Here is a 22,126-nt window from a genome sequence, read left to right on the forward strand (position 1 = left end):
CTGGGAAGAGCGTACTGGGAAGAGCGTCAGCCTGCCTGTGTGCACAGTCTGCTGCCTTGGGCAGACCGGTGAGAGAGCCTTGCTGGGTTTTTTTGCTCCTGGTTTGTCCTGTGGTGTTTGGTAAGTCTTTTTACAGTCCCTTCAGCTTCAGCCAGAGCATTGTAAATATGTATTGTTGGGCCTTTTGTCATTAATAACCTGCAAGATGCTTGAAAGAAATACAATTTTTTTTTTGTCTTTACTAGTTGTCTTTGCGCTTTCTCAAATCCCTCTCTAATTTCCCAAGTGGATTTCTAAATATTTAAATTCCAAAATTCCTAGTGAGTCGGCAAATTCCTTCACTGTTCATTCTTTGTAGAAGTGCAACTCCAGTAATAGTTAAAGAGAAAGAGCGGCAAACACCGGGCAGGGGTCGAGTGTGGGGGCTCCAATTATAAAAAAAACAGTTCTACCTCCACTCAACCCTCCCCCCCTTGCCTGTGGGTCTAACAAGCCCTGAGCTGGCTTCTAACGTCCTACTTCAACATTCCATCTTGCCACAGCGGCTGTCCATCATTCCGCTCGCCCGGGAAACCCAAACTTCTCTATATAGCTGCCTTTGTGACACCTTAGGCTACCATAGGTGAGAAGGGTGTGGTGGATGCCGCTCTGTGGGGGTGGTGGGGGGAGGCGGAGAAACAGACTAGAGGGAGTGCTGTGTGCTTTGAATCAGGGCTCTTCTACCCATCCTGGGACTTGTAGGTGGGACATGGTGGTCTCAGCGGAGGTGAAGAATCTTGTACCTGTGTATCCTGTCCTGGAGCTGACGATGTCACAGGAAACCAGTATTCATGTGGCTGTGTGTGTGCGTGTATGTACATGTATTGTGGAAGACTTCAAATAGTGATCTTCCTTTCATCCCTTAAATGTCTGTCTGCCTGTCTGTCTTGGTGTTTGAAGACAAGGTTTCCCTGTGTAGCCCAGGTTGTCTTTGAACTCAGAGCCCGCCTCTGCCACCTGAGTGCTGTGGTTAAAGGTATGTGCCACCATCACGTAACACATTTAACTGAGGTCCTTTCCACCCCCACCCCCCAAGCTGGTTCTTCATCAAAGGTTTATCTAGAATGCCTTTAAAGAGGGCGTGTTCTTGTAAGCCATCCTCTGGTCTTCAGAAGCCACAACAACTGGTTGTTAGAGGGAATGACCATTTAGTAATAACAACCCTTAAATCTTAGACTTTAACTTTCTGTTACTTAAGAAGAAACACCCAGAGTGTCTAATTGGTCCAGCAAGCAACAAAGTATCCCATAACCTCAGCATCGAGACTGGCAGTTAACAGAGCATGGCATGCACCAAGTCGGTTGGAATGAAAGAGAAAGTGCTTCCTAGATCCTAGGCTTGTAAAACAGTTTCAGCAGCTGCCCTGCCCCACCCTGGCCCGCTCTGCCCCGCCCTGCCCCGCCCTGCCCTGCCCCGCCCTGCCCCGCCCCACCCCCTCATTTCAGGCTGTTCACAAAGATACAGAGTAATTTGTCAAGCCATTGATTGGAGTAGAGACTGTTCTGGAGATCCTCTGTCCACGTTGGCCCCCCCTTCCACCTATACAACCCCTTCTGTTTTCTCTAACCAGTGTGGGGTTGGTGGTTTGGTTGTCCTGTCATGGGGATTAGCCTTCACCACGGCCAGGGGCTTTCTCCTGACTGTATCCTTCACTTTGCTGGATGTGACCTGGTAAGGACAATGATCCACTGGAAAGACGGGGTGGCCTAGGGGTCTTTAAATCTAGGTCATTTAAATTGCAGTAATATACAAAGGTTAAATTATGCTGGAGATAATCATAGTGCGTTAAGCCCATCTTAGGAAGGCTGCTATTATGCTTCTTTCCTGATGTTCCCTAGGTTCTATATAGATAGAGAAACCATGTGTGTATGTGTGCCATAAAAGTAGAAACAAAACCAGGAACAAAGTAGGAGGTGTGGGGTCCATGCTCAGCAAGTGATGTATATCATACTTGTATGAAAATCCCTTACGCCACACAATGGCAGATATATTGAAAATGGTTTTTACTTGTAACTTTTTTAAACATTGAGGGGTGGGTCTGGTGTCATTCCTTTAATTCCTGTGCTCCGAGGCAGAAACAGGCAGATCTCTGTGGGTTCAAAACCAGCCTGGTATACAAAGTGAGCTCTGGGCCGCCTAGGGCTACATAGTGAAGACCCTGCCTCGAAAACCTCTTTAAAATAAAATGATAGGGATGGAGCATTAGGATTGGAAGATGCCATTTGTCCTCTTATTCCTGGACACGTGGTTCAGTACTTTATTCTGTAGTTTTTAAAATGACTGTAAAGTGTTAAATGGTGTGCAGAAGAGACGGTGCGCTAAGAAAAGAGGAAGCAGAATGCCCACGCCAGTTATCAGACATGACCTGTGACCTCTTCCCCTGACGGGGTGTCCTTTCACAGCCCTGCCAACCCTAAGATGCCAGCCCTGTCGTAAGATTTATGTTAATCATTATCTCAGGCTACCTCATTTTTTTTTTTTTTTTTTTACCACCAAAGTGTTTGCAATAAGTCGAGCTGGCTTCTGATCTCTCTAGAGCATCATTCTGAATATGATCTCATTTGTGTGTGTGTGGAGTGGGTGGGCAGGTATTTACTTGTTTGTATTTTGAAAGAAGGATTTTACTAGGTCGCTGTGGTGGCTATGGTCTCATGGTGTAGCCTAGGCTAGCTCAAACTGATGATGATCCAGTCTCAGTTTTGCAAGTACCTGGATGTGCTCCTTAACCTGCTTCATCTCATGCTTACTCAATCAGCGAAGCATGAGTCCATGTCATTCCGCCGTGCAAAAGCATCTGTATGGACTTCTATGTGTATGGACACTCTCTTTGCCCAAGGCCTTTGGATTGTCTATGGGGCGTTTGTTTTTCCTGTGGTTTGCTCTGTGACCGATGCTATTGTGAACATTTGTAATATACTCTCCTGTCTGAGCAGTGGGGTTTCTGGAGCTCTCTAAGAAGACATGGGTATGTTCAAGTGCCGGTGTTTAATATTTTAAGAATCCGTTATATGTAAACATTTCTAATTTATCTTAATCGGATTCTAGCATTTGCTTCATTTCAGAGTCCTAGAGAGCTACCAGAATGCATTTTAATGAACAAAGTTCTCTTCTGTTTTGGCTTCTGAGAAAGTGGCCTCAGCCTTAAGGACATGGCTTTATTGCACTTTTTTTTTTTTTGTAGTTATTGTTACAGAAACCATTTTTGAAAGTCCAGCTGAAACATAAAAGACTAGGACTCACAAACATAGCAGCATAGCTTCCCACCCTCCAAAAGTCCCATGAGCTCTATGTAACCAATCTCTCTCTAGCCATACCAGGATGTGTGACACTACCATGCGTCACGGTACTGAGGATGACTTGAGGGGCCAGGTTCTGAGAAATCCCTCACCAGGTGATACTGCCATTGTGCAAACATGGTGAAGTAAAAGCCTGGAAGCCTAGGCTAGGGCAAGGTACAGTCTGTCGCTCCCCCACACAAACCCACATATGTGGCACTGTACTAAACACCGTGAGCAGTTGTAACATAACTGTGTTTGTGCAAGCATTTCTAAACATGGGGAAAGCACAATAAAAATACCAAAGGGTTTTTTTTTTAAACTTTAATGGTAGACCTATATAGGGTGCTTCCGGGACTGGAAGGTCCCCTGCAGGAGTCAGTCAGTCAGTCAGTTGTTGGTGAGGGACCGTAAAGGCCTGGGGTGTAATGCACAGTCCTATAAATGATATCTTATAAGGATTAGACTCACAGGCACCACTAAATTTACCTGCAAAAATATTTTTCTTCAATATTAAACATTTTAATGTCACTTTATTTTCTAAAAATTTTAAGTTCTTCAACTTTGTGACTTAATAAAAATACTTAAAAGAGACATTGTCTAACCAGACCCGTGGTTCTCAGCCTTCCTAATGCTGGAACCCATTAATACAGCTCCTCATGTCATGGTGACCCCCAACCATAAAATTACTTTGGCTGCTACTTCCTAACTGTAATTCTGCTACTGTCACAAATCAGAAGGTAAATATCCGGTATGCATAGGCGACCCTTGTGAAAGGGTCATTCGACCCCCACAAAGGGGGGTTCTGACTGAAAGGTGAGACTGAGCTTTACAGAAATCCTTACTCTGTAAGGATCTTTCTTTTGTTTTAAAATGTTTGTATGGGCTTTAAAAAAAAAAAACTCTTTTTAACTTTTTGTTTAAAAAACAAAACTCAAAACCAAAACACCTGGGTCTTCCCATGGTGGGGACTGTCCACATTGCTGACGTCTTCACGGGACACGGTCTTCAGAAGTCAGGCACATGGAACTGTCATATGGTGACAGTGGCGCTCTCTAGATGGCAGCAGGGTGGGGGGTACCTGCTTGGTGCGGTTTTACAGTTAACTGTCTCATTGTTAATGATCTGGGAGGAGAGTAAGGTCAAATAATAATGGGAAAGTCCATAACCAGTCCTCTTGTTTCCAAGTCAGTCTGTGTCACACTTTTCTATGACTGTTAATGAGGTGGGTCTGTTTACACTGGTTTTGCCCAGACACTTGAGTAATGTGTTCTGCTGTGATATGAACATAGCTATGATGTCACCAGGTGAGGGTTCGTTTGCCAGCTTCATTATATATACTCTTATAGGACTCATTCATAGGTCAGCCCATTGGTGCTGCAGACAGAAGAATCATTGTGCTGTGCTGTGCGTGCGTGCGTGCGTGTGTGTGTGTGTGTGTGTGTGTGTGTGTGTGTGTGTGTGTGTGTGCTCCAGTGGATGTTCCCAGTGAGGAGTCTGTATTGGAAACAGCACTGTCCAGATTCAAAGCTGTGAGCGGTTGGGAAAGCAGCCTTTAGCAGAAGTGTTTTGCAGTGGCATTGGTACCTTGACAAAATAATATTTTGTGAAGAGCTTAGAAGAGAAGTGTAATATTAGTATACCGTATTTGGGCTGGGGGAGACTTTTACTTGAAATTTTATAGTCTGTCTTGGCAATTCCAGCTGCGTGTCAACAAACATGGTTTTCATTCCTTGGGGATTGGATTTTAAAACCTCTTTTTAGTGGAGTTACTTTTCTAAAGGAAATCACCACATAGAGAGATCATTAAACCAGCTTGTAACCACAGAAGTCCTACTATCAGGGACAGTTGGTTTGTTCCTATGAATAAGACAGCCTTCGGATGAGTCAGGGAAGGGTCTTGCCTGCAGTAATGGTGTGTCACAGGTAGTTGTCTGTTAGTCTCGCTTGGGAGGAACCTCACTCTTAAATAGAAAGTTAAATGACAGACAGCAAAGGGCAAAGGAAAACAAGGGTTTCATCTCCACATTCCCAGTCCACTCCTCCACAGGCAGTTACCACCCCGGGGTTTTAGGATATCCTTCTAGAAAATTGGACATGCATACAGTACTCTTGTATTCCTCTCCAGTAACCTGTGCCACCCTCTGAAGCACAGATGGGCGGGTGCCATAGGCAGAACTCAGCACCTGGCTTTCCCCTATTAACAGTTTGCCTTGGACAGCTCCTAATGGGACCTGTTTAGCTTCAGTTCCATTGTGGGGGCTGCATCTTTTTTTAAGAGTTTTGTTTGTCTGTTTCTCCTCCCCACCTGCCTCCCTCTGTCTGTCTGCCTGCTTGCCTGCCTGCCTTCCCTCCTTCCTTCCTTCCTTCTTTCTTTCTAAATGGTTCACTATTGATGATTGTCTGTTTCCAAAACCAGGAAGCACTTGGTGGCAGTGGCAGTGGCAGTGGCGGTGGTGGCTGAGTTGAAGGCAGACTATGGTATTAGAAGCAAGAGTAAGGAACTGGAGAAGAGGCAGCGACTCACATATACTCTGATCTTCATTTCTCATTGTCAAATCTCTTGGGTCTCTTTGTTTTGAGAACTATATGGAAGGTCGAACGGGCTAGATCGCAGGGGGTGGGGGTGGCCCACACCTGTAATCCCAGCTATTTGGGAAGCCAAAGCAGGAAGAGTACAAATTCAAGGCCAGCCTAGGCTTCAGAGTGAGTTCAAGACCAGGCTGGACGATTAACTCTCAATAAAAAATAAAGCCAGATAGTGCTGACACACTCCTTTGATCCCAGCAGTTGGGACAGGGAGATCTCTTAGTTCAAGTCCAGCCTGGTCTATAGATCCAGAGTAGCCAGAGATACACAGAGAAACCCTGTCTTGAAAAACCAAAGTAAAATAAAGTAGAAAGCAAAAGAGAAAGAGGGGCACCGCTCATGGTGGAGTGCTTGCTGGCATGTACAAGACCGTACATTTCAATACTCAGAAAGAGGGCTGGGGATGGGTATAGCTCAGGGTAGAGTGCTTGCTTACGCACACAAGACTCTGCATTCAATACTCAAAAAGGGAGGGGACAGGTGCAATGCTTTCTTCCCTCCCCTCATGGTGGCCATGATTGTGGAGCGTGACGTACGACCAAACATGCAAGGAATGGAAATGCATTTACTAACTAGTGGTAAAGATCTGAGCGTTCTAGTTGCCCTGGCTCTTGTGCAGCTGCTCCCTACGGGGCCACTGAACTGTTGCTGCCGCCTCATTAACAGACTTTCCTTGCGATGTCTCTGGGCATGGGAGATTCTCTGATGTAAAGCTTAGCATTGCATCCGTGTGTTTGCCAACCTTCCTGCGCTGAGCAGACCCTAAGGGAAAGTGTGCATATCTGTGTGGGCCTCCCAACAAAGGCTGTGGCAGAGATGGACTTGATCCAGGCACAAGCACTTAGCCTGGACAAAGTTCACCAGGTCAGGGTGTTTGCTCTGGGAAATGAGGAGAAAGTCCTGCATGTGTACAGAGACAGGGCTGAGTCAGGGCCTGGAAGCCTTTAAAGTTCAACTTCAGGAAGTTAAACTTCATCCCATAGACAGCGTGTGACCATTAAAACAAGGAGCCTGGAGACACACGAGTAAAGACTGTGGCAGTGGTCCAGCCATGCAGTATAAGAGTTGAGCCAGAGAAAGGAAGGGAAGGGTGAGCTGATAGAAGATAAACGAAAAAGAACATGGACGGCGTGGTGGTCAAGGGAGAGGGGAAATTAACCCTAGAGACTGTGGGGACCGTCAGTGGCATAGTGTGCCATTCAGAGGTGTCAGATCTTGAGATATTCGTATGTGGATCGGGGCAAGGACAGTCGGAAAGGTTTATTGAAATTGTTGGTGAAAGACAGAACGTTGACGGTGGTACCCAGATCAGCTTGTTGTGTGGTTCTTGCCTAATTGCACTGTCAGTTTCCCTCTGTTTGTGCATGTGAAGTTAGTTCCTTTGAAGGATGTGCCCTGTGACGTAAAATAAACATACCCTGGTCTCTGGGTGCCAACAGCTGAACACTTGGAGTCAGTCCCGTGTCAGGAGCTACCTCTTCACTAGTTCTCAGGTTCATCTTTATCCAGGGTGAAAGCAATCAAGCAAGGCATCTTCCAGGGGGGGAAGGGGAGGGGAAGGGGAGGGGAGGGGGAGGGGAGGGAAGAGGAGGGGGAGGGGAGGGAAGAGGAGGGGGAGGGGAGGGAAGAGGAGGGGGAGGGGAGGGAAGAGGAGGGGAGGTCTGAGGAATTTGCAGGCATATTTACAATGGCCCTAGTAATAAACAAGGGCGAGGGCATGTGTGGTGGCAGAGGCCATTAGAGGCACGGAAGCATAGGGACCAGAGAGATGTCAGCTCATCCGTTTCAGGCTGAACCCCTGGGCCGAGCAAGGTTTCATGATGTTCCTGGTGGATGAAAATGAACCAGATGGTCCCCCTAACATTTTGAAATGCGGAATAAAGTAGGTGGGTTGAGCTGAATTAATGAAGCTTACCATATTGTAGATAGCATTGCATTGTTCAAAGCCTTGAAGTCAAGTTCTTCCGCTTTTCCCAAGGCCATAGAAATGGAGGGGGCAGTGGAGCCCTGCCATGCATATATCTTAAGGACCTGGAACAAGTGAGGTCTATTGAGAAAGCCTGCTTTACCCTTCGGCATACATTCACTAGGTTCTCGAGGGTTAATTCTGAGTGCGGGCATTTATGTACTAAGGTCAAAGCAGGCACCTCCTGGGAGTTCTTAGTCTCTGGAGGAGTTAGGGCTCCAAGTGGGATACAGACACATGATTTGATCTTCTGTCCCAATACTGTATCTGGCATTGAAACTCCCAAGCTGCCTCCTGTCCCCATTGCCATGGGTTGTTTGTTTGTTTGTTTGTCTGTTTGTTTTCCTTGTTATGGTAAAAATGCCTGGACTAGAGCTAGTCAAAGGCAAGGGAACTCAACTCACGGTAAGAGGGTGCAGTCCGTCCTGGCAGCAGGAGGGAAGCAGGAAGCAATGAATGCAGTGCCCAGCTAGCTCTCTCCTCCTCACACAGTCCAGGACTCAAGCCTGCATTAGAGAGGGTCTTCCCATGTCAATTAAGATTAACCCTTCAGAGGTGTGCCCAGAGACCAGCCTGGTCCCTCCAGGTGTGCCTGTGGTGGTCCTCCTAGGCAATTCCAGAGCCTGTGGAGTTGACAGCCGGCACTAGCCATGTCTCCCCTTTATTAATCTAATCTGGGGGTCCCAGACAACGTTTGTCTTAGTTCCCAGCGAACAGAGAAGGCAGAAGACTGTGCTGCCTTCCTGCTATTTGACCACTTAGGGCAGGTGGGGTGTGGAAAGAAGCAAGACTCCTGATAGTAATTAGTGTTTGTCTAGTGTTGATAAAGGTCTCCAGGGGAGAAGTAGGAGGAAATGCCCTAAAATACCAATCGGGCATTTTGGAAGAAACGTGATCATTTATCATATGATAGGTAATACTCTCTTAGAGAGGAACTTAGCTAACCTTAGCTCTGTGTGTGTGTGTGTGTGCGCGTGTGTGTGACTAGTAGGTCTAGTTACATCATCCCTGACTCTCAGACACAAACCTACTTCCCCTCATGCAGTAGCATGAGAATATATAACCTAAGTCAGATACCTTCGCTCACGTGCAATCTTCTTTGATTTCGCAGCACAGATGTCAGATAAGAAACCCCTAACATACGGTCTAGTCATGGCTCCTGAACTTGGCATGCTAAGTAAGAATGTAGACTGCCAGAGGCCTAGCATGATAGTGCATCTATAGTCCCAGCAAATGGGAGGCTGATGCAAATTCACAACATGCAACATAGGTGACTGGTTTCAAATTATATATATATATTTTAAAGAAGCTGTATTTTACGTGGTCTTTATTTTTATTATTGACTTTCTCCTTTCTCTATTTCTCAGCATTTTCTACGTTCAGTGTAAAGTGTAGCATGGTCTCTGGAGTCTGCCTGTAGGCTGTCTGTGCTTCTCAGCCATTGGTCTCCTTTTAGACATTGTGCTGTGCATACTGCTTTGGCCAGGCTGGCGGCGCATCGCGACACTCAAAACTCAGAGGCAGGATGATCTGTGTGAGTTCGTGGCCAGCCTGATCTACATGGTGAGTTCTGGGATAGCCAAGGCTATGTAGAGAGACCCTAAGTCAAAAAAAAAAAATGAAACCAAAATATAAGAATACAAATACGCCACAGTCTTTTTGCCTCATCTTTCATACCTACCCACAGAACGGCCGTTTGGTCAGTTTCAGATATCTTAAGTAATAGTTAATATTCTAAACACTGCACTTTGTAATGGCCCTTGCATATGTGTTGTTCTCATAGGCTATCCTAGCTGGCTCTATTTTCTTCCTTTCGGTTTGGGAACAAACAAAAAACAGCTCAAGCTTATGGCCATCCTCCTGCCTCAGCCTCCAGACTGTTAGGATAATGAATGGCCACCTGCATCTTGGTAGCTTTTCAAGCCTCTTGGGAGTCTCCTTCCCAGAAACCTTATGGAATCATCAGCCTTACTTACAGCTTTCTCTTTGTTCCATTCTCTGTAACACTTACCACATTCCTCCCACACACACGTAATTCTTGTGCCTCCCCACCCAAACAGTGGACACTCCCAGGGCCGAGCTTATCACCGCCCGCTTTCTGACTCCCTGCCTGTAGCCTACCGCCTGGCTAACAGATCAGATAGGAGGGAGGAAATCTGATTTTGGGTGGGCTAGTTCGTAAGCTAACTTAATAAATCCTGTCAGCTATCACAGACACAGTGCGGCCTGTGTAAGAAAGCTCTAATTGTACTCTGTGTACTTTCAAGTAAAATCCAGCCCCTCTGAGAAACATTGACTCTCTAAGTGACCATTCATTCTGTGAGGAAGCAAGACATCAGTCTAGCGTGCCAATGTGGTATTTTAGGGGTTTTGCTGGTTTTTGAAATTTGAAATGAAGCATTTCTGTGTCTAAATCTGAGGCCACTCATTTACCTCCCTGATATTAGCACCTTGCTGTAGACCTTTCCAGTTTCCATTCCTTTTTGTTTACACTTTATATTCTGGTCACACACACACTCACACACACACACACACACTTACACACATACACACATACACACACACATACACACACCTCACCCCTGCACACATACACACACACCCACACACACACTCACACACACGCTCACACACATACACACACATATACACACACATACACACACCTCACCCCTGCACACATACACACACACCCACACACCCACCCACACACTCACACACACAAACACACCCACACATACACACACACACTCACACACATACAGACACATACACACACACACATACACACACCTCACCCCTGCACACATATACACCCACCCACCCACCCACACTCACACACACTTCACCCCTGTACACACACACACCTCATCCCTGAACACACACCCACCCCCACACACCCACCCATACACACACCTCACCCCTGCACACACCCACCCCCCACCCCCACCCCCACACACACATATTTACTAGGTAGCTTCGTGGACGTGCTGGGAACTAAAATGCAATATGCATTGACAGGCTAATTAAAGTCGTTGCTGTAGAATGATTTTTTTTTTTTGGCAGCTCTTGCATTTTCCTGCTCTAAGGTTGTTTTGCTTCTTAACACATTTTTTGAGATATGATTCACAGAAACAGGCACGTATAGTAGATGTATAGCCGGATGCTTCTAACCCTGCATAGATAACGAACGTCAGCATTGTCAGTGTTCTGCTGCTCCCTCACGCCCCCTTATGGTAGCTAGTGGCAACCACAGTCTGAGTCATACAGCATGTGTGTGTGCGTGTGTGTGTGTGTGTGTGTGTGTGTGTGAGAGAGAGAGAGAGAGAGAGAGAGAGAGAGAGAGAGAGATTGATTATATGCAGGAGCTGTCTCTACAGCAGTGGTTCTTAACCTTTCCAATGCTGTGACCCCTTAATACTTACAGTTCCTCATATTGTGGTGACCCCCAACCATAAAATTATTTTGATTGCTATTTCCTATCTAATTTTGCTACTGTTATGGATCGCAATGTAAATATCTGATATGCAGGTGCTCTTAGTTGACCCCTGTGAAAGGGTTGTTCCGCCCCTAGGTTGAAAACCGCTGCCCTATCGTGTGCTATATTGACACTCATTTGTTCCTTGGGCTCGTCCCATCGAAACTCCTAGTCGAGTGCATTTTGTTTAGGCAACACTGAATCTCCAGAAGGACGCACACTCAGTTTGCTAATAATAATTCAACGTATTTTACGAGACCCTTACAATTCTACCTCAGTCACGAGACGGCCATGCGTGACTGCTGCAGAGTCCTTAGAGGCTGTGGAGTCTGCCACCTAGGTCCCTGCCACGAGGGTCCTAAGGTCTGAAGTTAACGCCAGCATGGATGGCTGGTCCACCTAGGTTGGGTGTTTTCCTTCCAGAGATTCACCATATTGTGTCACAATGCACATGATATCTTGTGAGCTGTATTTATCACTTTGCTCATGGATGTGACAGAAGCAACCTGAGGGAAGAGAGCTTCAGTCGGCTCATGGCGTGAGAGGGTGGGCCATTGTGGCAAGGACACATGACAGCTGGGGCTGTTCTGCAGCGGGCAGCGTGTGAGGCAGCTGCCCCTATGTCTTGGTGGATCAGAAAGCAGAGTTGGTGGGGGCACGGAAAGCAGGGTCACGCTGTGACCGTCAGCCGCTCCTCAGCTCACCACATACACCAGGAAACCCTCCCTCTCCCCTCCTCCCCAAACGGTGCCTCCATCTCAGGACCAGCCGTCCAGCTCCTGTGCCTTTGAAGTACATTCCAGCGTCAAACAACCACAGCTCGGGTCAGCAGGAACTCAGTACTGGCAAGACTTAAAAATGTTGACTGCTTGGCAAGCATTTCAGTTTTCTAGAGACTTCAGTGTCTCGCCTGGAACACTCCCGTCTCGGTGGCAGATGAAGTCTATCTGACCGTGTCCGAGGAATTCTTTAATTAAAACAGACATCACAGGAGAAGGAGGGGGAACGGTTTACCAAATGCCATGCTTTTACAGCATTTTTAGTTTCAAGGTAGTGCCTGGGCCTTTTCTGTTCTTGACTGTAGTCCTTCATAAGCCTTGATTTAAAGAAGGAAGGAAGGAAGGAAGGAAGGAAGGAAGGAAGGAAGGAAGGAAGGAAGGAAGGAAGGAAAGAAAGAAAGAAAGAAAAAGAAAAGCCCACAGAATTATTCTTCTGGTGAGAAGTCTTAGGGTAAATTCTGTTTCTGTGATCTCTACATGTAAAAACAAACAAATCCTTAATGTACATATTTAATCCTTTCTTGCATGCTTTGTAAGATTTCTTTCTTTAATCGCAGCAGTCAGGGGGCAGGGGAGATCTCTGTGACCTTGTTTCGAAACTTATCATTTATGTTTGCATGCACCCGAGCCAGCACGTTGAAGCAAGAGTTCACCATAAGCAGCCTGGGGTCTTAAACCTTCCTGCCAAGGCAGGTCACAAAGAGTTTCCTACAAAGAGCTCTGAGGGGAAGACACTGGGGAACTTACCACAGGATAAAGTCAGTCTTTTCTTGACCCGCTGGCCAGGGAGTAACCACAGAACTTTTTCAGAGTGTTAGAGTGTCTTTAGATATGGTTAGCAAACTGGAAAAGAAAAAAGAAAAAGAAAGAAGGAAAGAAAGAAAGAAAGGAAAGAGAGAGAGAAAAAGAAAAGAAAAGCTTGTCTTTCCCCAAATTGTAAAGCACTTTCAAATGGGATTGTCAGTTGTTCATGAATAACTAGAGGAATAGTCAGTAGTATTTTCTTTCTTCAGGTGGAAAAGCAGAAGTTGCACCACAGCACATACAACACACACTCATCTATAGTGGCGAGTTTCCTACTTGTGTATTTGTGTATGTATTTGTCTGTATGTTTGTGTGTGCGTGTGTGGGGGGGGTGTGCATATATATTTGGGTATATGTGTGCGGGCATGTGTATTTGTGTGAGTGTGCATACGTACTTGTGAGTGTATTTGTATGTGTGTTTGTATATTTGTGTGTTTGTGTGTATGTGTATTTGTGTGTTTATATATGTATATGCATGTGTTTGTGTGTGTATATGTGTTTGTATGTATGCTTTTGCAAATGTATTTGTGTGTGTTGGCAGTCATATTTGTGCATAATATTTTGTGTGTGTGTGTGTGTGTGTTGGCAGCTGTAGTGCATATCGGCTTTAGTAAGTGGTAACCAACATTTTCAGCCCTTATTCTGTATAAGGCCAGTTTAAGCTTTCACTGTGACCTCACAGTTACACTGTAGAACAGATATGGGAGATTACGACATAGAAGGAAATAATTTATACAGAGTAACTCAACCTGGCAGAAATGCAGCTAGAATCAAGCTGGTTTGGCTCAGAAATGATGCCTCAGGCTCTAACCTAGGCCCCGACTGGGTCCCTGACTTCCCCTTAGAACCCCAGGAAATCTGAGCTGCCTGGTTGCTGCACATGCTGAGCTGGCCCTGGAAGGCTGCTCCCTCTGTTTTGGAAACACAGTCAACCCAAATATAGACCTGGATTTTAAGACGGGTCATGATATGGTGTTTATCTTTAAAGCCACAATTCACAGTGTCTTTTATTTCTTTGCGGATCCTTTCCTCCCAGATGACAGTGTTCCTAGAACACACACCTCCCTCAGAAACAAGCAGCTCTGGTGTCTTTAATCTGCAGTGACAATGTGAGCAGGAAGCTGCTGGCAGTGGAGCATTTAGTGGCTGTGGAAGTTCATATCTGAACTTAGCGGGAGGAGGGAGTCTGTGTCTGCCTCTGAGAGTCATTATTAGTGGCCGAAGCAAAAGAAGCCTGCTTTTTTTCATTATGCAAGATATCTTGGGATTTAAGCTAGTTTCCCTCGTTAATATCAGATTGAAGACAGCTCCAGTAATTACCTCGAGGCACCAAGGACTAGCTTAAGTAAAGCATTCAGTGTACACATATGTGCCCAGCACAGGCTCCGGCTGTCAGTCAGGACAGGAGGTCCCTGGAGCCTGGTAGAGCCGGCCTGCCACCTCAGTTCTGCCTCTCCTCAGCCTGACAACTCCACACAAGCCAAGTTGCCCTTCCCGCCCAGAAAATAGGAGTCTGAATCCTAGTCTCAGGTTCTCGTGGACAGAACTGAAACAGTGTAGCGTTTAAAAAGCTATTTTGTTCTTAGAAGACCCAATGACTTTCCTTTTGTCTTCCTTTCATTTAAATAATAATAATTTTGAACTCTCTAAGTTCCGATCTTTTTTCTTTGCCATTCATCAGCTTTGCCTTTCTCCTTCAAACACGCCTTTGCCATCTTAGATGTAGGAGGGTAAAAGGCTGTCAGAGACACATTGGTGCGTAAATGGATGGATGGACTGACAGACAGACAGATAATCTGATAAGTTAAGGGGTGGAGAGCTTGGCCGGGTGTCAAGCAGGGGAAAGCACTCAACCACCAACCCTGACGACCTGAGTTCAATCCTTTGGACTCACAGAGTTGGGAGGAAGCACGATGGTCACCAGTTGCCCTCTAACGTCCACTGTGCTCCGGTGTGCATGCACACTGAACAGACAAACAGCAATAAGCTGTCTTGATCTTCTGATCTTTAAGCTTCACACGGTAGGCAGTCACTCTTGCAATGAGCTTCACTCTTAGCCAGGCCTGTATCTTTTAGGTCATATTCAGTTGCATTGTGCTAAGAAGTAAGAAACTACAATACAAGGCAGTGTTATCCATTGACGGTATAATTAATTGTCTTTAGGGGATACAGCATGTATTCTGTGTAAGGATAATGCAAAGAACTCAACCCCAAATACTTGGTTATTCAGCTGTATCATTTCTTTGTGGTGATTGCATTGACAAGTCTTCCCCAGTTATCTTTACTGTAGGATTCTGTGACATTTGCTGTAATCACCCGCTGGCATTAGAATACCATAACTGGTTCTCCTCTCTGCCTATAACACCGTATCGGCACAGTCTCCCCGTTCCCTCTTCCCCTCGCCTCTTTTGTCTACTTTTACAAACTCAAATTTCTAAGAATCCCATATATAAGTGAGCCCACACACCTGTTCTCCCATGCCCAGCTCACTTCACATAATATTAATACCTTTGCCTCCATCCATGTTACCACCATATTTGACAGTCTCACTGGTTCATTAGATACGTTTAAAGTTTTCAAGACTGCTTCCTTATCGCAAAGAGTAGATTGAGTCAAAACATAGATGTGTTCCTTATGATGGGCACCTGAGTTCTCAGCATTAATTGTAATTAATTATAAGTACCTTCAGGGAAATGGCATTTAGGAAGGGAGAGGGGGGGGTTCTGCCTGCATATTTTGTGCATTATGGCTCTTAATAGCATTTCGGTGAGCTACAGAGGTGGCTCAGAGATGGCGAGCGAGCGCAGACTGCTCTTGAGGGGACACGAGTTGCATTCCCAGCAGCCATATCAGGCAGCTCACAACCGCCCGTAACAACACTTCCAAGGAATCTGCTGCCCCTGGCTTCCGTGGGCTCTTGCACACATGTCTGCATACCTACACACAGAAACACACGCGCTCACAGAATTAAAACTAAGTCTTAAGAATTTATTAAAAAAGACATGCCGTTTGGTGGTTGAGCACGTATATGCTGTTTGGAGCAGAGGAGAGCAGGGAGAGCTGCTGTTTTCTTTGCTATCTAAGCATGGGCAGTTCTTCCGTCTGCTTGAAAGCCATGTTGCCTTCACGGCCGCGCCACATCCCTCAGTCACGGGTCCTTCTTCATGTTGCTGCACACAGCTGAACAAGTGCAAACAAGAGGACCAACTGGCAGCCCCAGTTGGCTGTTTGTGGGCCACCGATTGGCCCGACAAACACAGAGGTCCTATTGAGGAAACTGTGGGTAGACAGGTGGCTCATCAGATGATCCTTCTCCAGGGAGGCTTCCAAATGTTGGGGGAGCAAATGTTACACAAATACTCACTGTGCGCAGCAGACTATAAACATTGTTAAGGAGGCAATTGTAAATCCTGGGCGTAGCACAAAGGACGTGATAAGTTCCAGCTGGTCACGAGTGTGGGAGAGGCTCCCTGGAGTGGTCCATGACAGGCTCGGGCCCTGAAAGGTGAGTTGGGATGGAGGCATGGAAGGCTGGGCTAGGCTGGAGGAAAATGTGTGGAGTATTTGGAGCAGGGGGCTCATCAGACACCGGGAAGGAAATGAAAGTTAAAACGTAGCCATTGGTAAAGATCTCAGCTCTGTGTCTTGGAGCTGAAACCACAATTATCTGATGCCTCCCACGTTCAGATCCATACAGTAGAGGTGGTGACAGCTACTTACGGAGCTGTGAGGATTGAGTAGGTACCCCACCCACTCCAGCCTCATTCTGTCGGGTTGTACATGGCCGTGCTCCTGGTCTCTCACAGTGGATGGCTGCGCCGTGTGGTGTGTCTGAGGTGTGAAGATCGTGCCTAGATCTTGAGGTCCTCAGTGCTGAGCATGCACAAGTACAGAGGGAAAGGCCCCCAGACACCCCAGAAAGGCCTCAAGTCACAACCCAGGGCCTCTTATTCATTCCGTCCCTTCGGTCTGAGTCTGGGACCGAAAGCTTCAGTCCTCACTTGTTCTGTGTTTAGTGCCCAGCGTGGCCTTCAACTTCCTCTGGTAGGAACTGACTGTCTGCCACCTCCTAAGAGGAACTGTGAGCCCTTCACTCAGGGAGGCACTGAGTGTCGGAGCCTGGGGAGGTGAGGACCAGATACTAGATACTCAGTTCCCTTCCTAGGCCTGCTCTAGTTCAAGGTATATGGGTGTTTGTGGACTTCCTAGAAACACTGTCTGTGGGTGTTGCCTATAACCTCCTGCAGGTTCCACCGCACATCCAGGCCGTCCCTCACTGGAAGTCAGTGCTCTGGTTTTCCTCACCACTGCTCTCCCTGCTCACCCTCCATGGGGTGGCCATCTTCCTCACTTTGACACCCTCCGTCTATATGTTTAGCCCACAGTAAATCTTTACCAGGTCAGGTGAATTTCACCAGGGCTTAGTTTGTGTGAATTCAAAGAATGAGTTATGAGCTTTTTTTTTTTTTTTTTTTGAAGAAACATGTATCTTCCAGCGCATGTAATTCAAAGTAGATTAGCATTGCTGGCTGGTAGAGGCTTAATGAGAAGAGAATTATTTGTAATTACAGTATCAAGTGTTTGTAAGTGCTTGAGGATGCTTGAAGAATTTGCTTTGAGAGCCTTAAACACCGCCTCACACATGTCCTCCACAGCATTAGTCCAAGGAGTCTGCGGAGAAAGGACGGGGATGTCAAAGGCATGTGTCCCCCAGTTGCAGTTCGGAATGATCCTTAACTCCAGTGACCAGTTCTTCCAGGCAGAGAGGCAGCACAAGTTCTGACACTCCCAAGGGCCCCTTCCCAGGGATTTTAAGGGAGGGAGCAAAGGTGCCAGCAGGAAACATTTCCGTGACAGTGAGGGGCAGAGCTGGTGTTGCTCCTCTGTCATCAGACGGGGACAAGCAGAAGAAATGCCCCAGTTTGTCCAAGCAAATTGGAAACTCACATGGGACGCAAGTGCTTCCCTGATAAGATGTCCTTTCGAATGAGGATCCTCAAGATGATTTGTTTGGGGCATGTAGGGAGGGACTGGCCATCTTCCAGAGAGTACAGGTATCAGGTCTTCCGAGCTTCCATGTGGTGTCTCTAAAAACAGGCGACAGTTGTTTTGGTGGTGATGGTGGACCACTGGTGATGGTGCCATAACTGTGGTACAATGTAGCAATGGTGGTGTTGAGCTGTAGGTGGGGTGGTGTAGTGGTGGTCATGGAGCTGTAGGGGTGAGGTTGAACCCGTGGTACGGTATGGTGGTGTTGTAGTGGTGTGGCTGGTGACGGTTGCTGTAATGGCAGTAGCAGCAATGGCGGCTGTCACGTGTCTTAGTGCATCGGTTGGTTCCATCAGCAATGGCATTTGCCTTGATGCAGTGGTCTGGTTATCTACGTTAAGTGCCCTCAGTTCCGTGCTCACAGCCTCACAAACAGTTTCCAAGTGTGGGTCAAGCCGGAGGGAAGATGGCCTAATACAGTGCATTATTACCACAGGGTGGGGAAGGGAAAACCCAGACTCCTTCCCCCACAACACTGCACAACTGCTCCGTCCCTCAGCAGGGCTATCCCCCAGCCTAGAAAAGGAACTTCGACCTCTCTTCAGGCCTGCACTGGGTGCCCTTCCAAGCCCCCAGGCACTCACTTGCTGGACATGCAGACACTCCCAAATCTTTTCTTTTCCCCTCTTCACCTCTTGCTTCCCTCTCTTTCCCTTATACTTCTGTCCCACTCTCTACTCTCGGTGACTATAAATGTTTTGAGTGTCATCGCCATAAAAGCAACAAATGCTCTGTCCTTGTAAAATCCGCCTCAAACCGCTGCTCACATTTTACAGTGGGGATCCACCTGAGATGGGGAAAGACCAGGGCTCTGCTGGCCCCCAAACTGGAAGTGATAGTTCCAGACTTGGTGATGAAGGAGATTTTCTGACAGGAGACTCCACCAAGCGCAGGGCCCACACGAGCCCGGGTGGCCGCATTAAAGGCCCCGCAGAGTAAATTCTTACACAGTCAGCTTTGAGCGTTTCATAAATCCAAGTCGAGATCCAGTTAAACTGTGTTATTATCTCTGGCCTTCAAGAGACATATATTTTCTTTGTAAGCCTCGGCGTCCTCGTAAAAGAGCACTAGTGTGAAAGATACTGGGACACTTAAAAGCTTTATCTTGGAGCCTAACTCACACAGGCCCGTTGGGCAGGCAGGCTCCAGAGACTTGGTCTTCCAAAGGCTTGGTCTTCCACCCTGACTCTTCCCTTTCCTTAGCTGTGTGTCCCCCTCCTTGCTTAACATCTCTGTGCCTAATTTCCTCATTTGCAAAATCAACAGAAGACTCCAGCTCAGAAAGTACTCCTCAGATGAGCTCTTACTGTGTCAGTGGGGTGTCCTCGTCCTTTGGCTTAAAGCAGGAGAACATTTCCCCATCCCCAGGAGTCACTGGTCCGTGGTTTATGGAGCAGGTCACTGATGGCGTCTCTCTGGGAGAAGTGTGAGGGACTCTGTACAACTCAGCAGCATTCCAGATGGCGTAGGCTTCAGCACGGCCTGGGTCCTCTGGCTGCCTTGAGCTGCTAGTATGAACAAGAAATAGACCTTTGGGAAAAAAAAAAAAAAAGAAAAAAAAAAAACAAACAGAAAGAAATGGAGGCGGGACTGGGATTTTGACATTGTTACCATAGCAAAGCCTTGCACAGTGTGACTGGCACACTGTGGGAATAGCCCTGACTCAAGACCTGAGACACACAAGTCAGCTAAGATGAGTGACAATAAAATCAGTAAGGGTGAGGGGATGCCTGGTCACAGGCCCCTCCCCCACCACAAGCCCCACCCTCACCCTACCCCTCCCCTGGCTGCAGGCCCCTCCCCCTGGCCACAGGCCCCTCCCCCACCACAAGCCCCACCCTGTCCCACCCCTCCCCTGGCTGCAAGCCCCACCCCCTGGCCACAGGCCCCTCCCCCACCACAAGCCCCACCCTGTCCCACCCCTCCCCTGGCTGCAAGCCCCAACCCCAACTCCACTCCTCCCCCAAACTCTTGGGTTCTGACCATGCCGCCTTGTGTGGCCTGTGTGTGAACCTACACCTTTAGGTGCCCCGGGATAACCTTTGTAGTGGAAGTGGCTGCCTATGGGAAGGACCTGCCTGCCCCTTTCCGTGTACGTCCAAACACAGGCTACCTTTCTGTGAGCAAAGGTCTATTGCATCTGGCCTTGGAACTAAACAGGCAGCTAACTGGCTATTATTCTGAACTCTGAACTCTCTGGATCTCTGTAGGTTCTAAGCCTCCCACCGTGCCCCTTAGGGATATCTTAGCCCATTATCCATTGCTATAACAGAATGCTGACTAACTTACAAAGAGACGTATTTGGTCCATGATAATAGAGGGACCAAGGGTCCAAATGGCACGGCACCAGCATCTCACTGCTGAGCCCCACCACCAGTACCCCAACATGGAGCCCCCATTGCTTATTCTCAAGGAAACGTACGTCTGTGAGGCCAGCATGACCGTGACCGCATCCATGACAGCAGAGTGATCGTTGACTTTCCTCTTAGGGTTCTGCCACCTCAGCACTGGTACCTGCACCTCTGAGGAGCACGTCAATCACAGAGGGTGCACAGGAGCCCCTCTCCTTCCGGTTTTGTCACCTGGGTTTTCAGAGTGTCCTTGAACACCTTGTTCTCTTCCTGAGAACTGATTTTATTGTCACTCATCTTGTAGCAGCACGCCCAGGCAGTGTGCTCTGGGAAGGACCGCACTGTGCCAGACTTGAGGGTGGATGTGAGTTACCTTGGGTCACTGTGCAGGAGATGATTGGATGCAGAGATGACTCAGGGTCAGGTTTTGACGTCTGTCCAGGGCTTAGGCTTTTCCTCAGCCTTTGTTCTAGAACATGGAGGTGACAGTGGAAACGTCTCTGCTGCCGGAAGAAAACACAATTAGCAGTGGTATTTTACTAGATGCTGGGGGTGCAGGGGGGGGTCTGTCTTTTATCCAAGTAAGAACAGCCAGGTCGTTGTGGGAGGACTGGAAAAGTCAGCCATCGTTTTTAAAAACAACTCTTCCTGCCAAAACAATATTACATTGGCTGTATTTTTCTAAATAGGATAATACAGAGGAAGCATAATAAGAATGAACCCTTATAACCCCATGTGGCAAAAATAGTCATCATTAGTTTGTTTCCCTTTCACATTTTACATAAAGATATGTTTTAAATGAAATTAGGACGATGACGGGAAACACTAATCAAAGCCATTCTGTGTGCCAGGGTTCTGTAGCTCTTTGTTAGCCGTTCACCCTTTAACAGTGAAGAATCTCACAAGTGTGTGTGTGTGCACCGGTGGGTGCCTGTGTCTGTGTGTCTGTCTGTGTGTATGTCTGTGTTTGTGTGTGTCTCTCTGTCTGTGTGTATGTCTGTGTTTGTGTGTGTCTGTGTGTGCCTGTGTTTGTGTCTGTATGTGTGACCATCTGTGTGTCTGTGTGTGTGTCTATGTGTGTCTGTGTGTCTCTCTGTCTGTGTGTATGTTTGTGTTTGTGTGTGTCTGTGTTTGTGTCTGTATGTGTGACCATCTGTGTGTGTCTGTGTGTGTGTGTGTCTATGTGTGCCTGTGTCTATGTGTGCCTGTGCATGTGTGCCTGTGTGTCTCTGTGTCTGTGTGTTTGTATATGTCTATGTGTGTTTGTGTATGTGTCTGTGCATGTGTGTCTATGTGTCTGTGTCTGTGTGTGTCTGTATGTGTCTGTGTGTCTGTATATGTCTATATGTGTTTGTGTGTGTGTCACTGTGTCTGTGTGTCTATGTGTGTGCCTGTGTCTGTGTGTGTGCCTCTGTGTGCCTATGTATATATGTGTATATGTGTCTGTATATGTCTACGTGTGTGTGTGCATGCACCTATGTATATGTGTCTATATTTATGTGTCAATGTGTGTGTGTATCTGTGTGTCTGTATATGTCTCTCTCTGTATATGTGTGTATATGTGTGCACCTATATATGTGTGTCATATCTGTGTGCCTGTGTACGAATGTGTGTGTATCTCTGTGTGTCTGTATGTGTCTTTCTCTGTGTGTGTATGTGTGTATATGTATGTTTATGTGTGTTTATGTGTGTTTATGTGTGTATGTGTGTATATGTATGTTTATGTGTGTTTATGTGTGTTTATGTGTGTATATGTGTGTTTATGTGTGTATATGTGTGTTTATGTGTGTTTATGT

The 22,126-nt window shown here is 46.9% G+C and overlaps 1 protein-coding gene across 17 annotated transcripts in view; it reads left to right on the top strand.

The window, feature by feature from the left end:
• Tmcc3 (transmembrane and coiled-coil domain family 3) overlaps nt 1–22,126 on the top strand; it is a 314,545-nt gene that overhangs the window by 275,875 nt on the left and 16,544 nt on the right. For 4 of the 17 annotated variants that reach the window (XM_087557192.1, XM_087557193.1, XM_087557191.1 and 1 more), the window contains one exon: nt 9,237–9,432. In XM_087557192.1, coding sequence (XP_087413318.1) covers nt 9,430–9,432 — 3 coding nt within the window. In that variant the 5' untranslated portion in view covers nt 9,237–9,429. 17 annotated transcript variants of the gene reach the window in all.

Source organism: Rattus norvegicus, chromosome 7 (genome assembly GCF_021556685.1).
Source record: "Rattus norvegicus strain SHRSP/BbbUtx chromosome 7, alternate assembly SHRSP_T2T, whole genome shotgun sequence".
NCBI classification, from domain to species: Eukaryota; Metazoa; Chordata; class Mammalia; order Rodentia; family Muridae; genus Rattus; species Rattus norvegicus.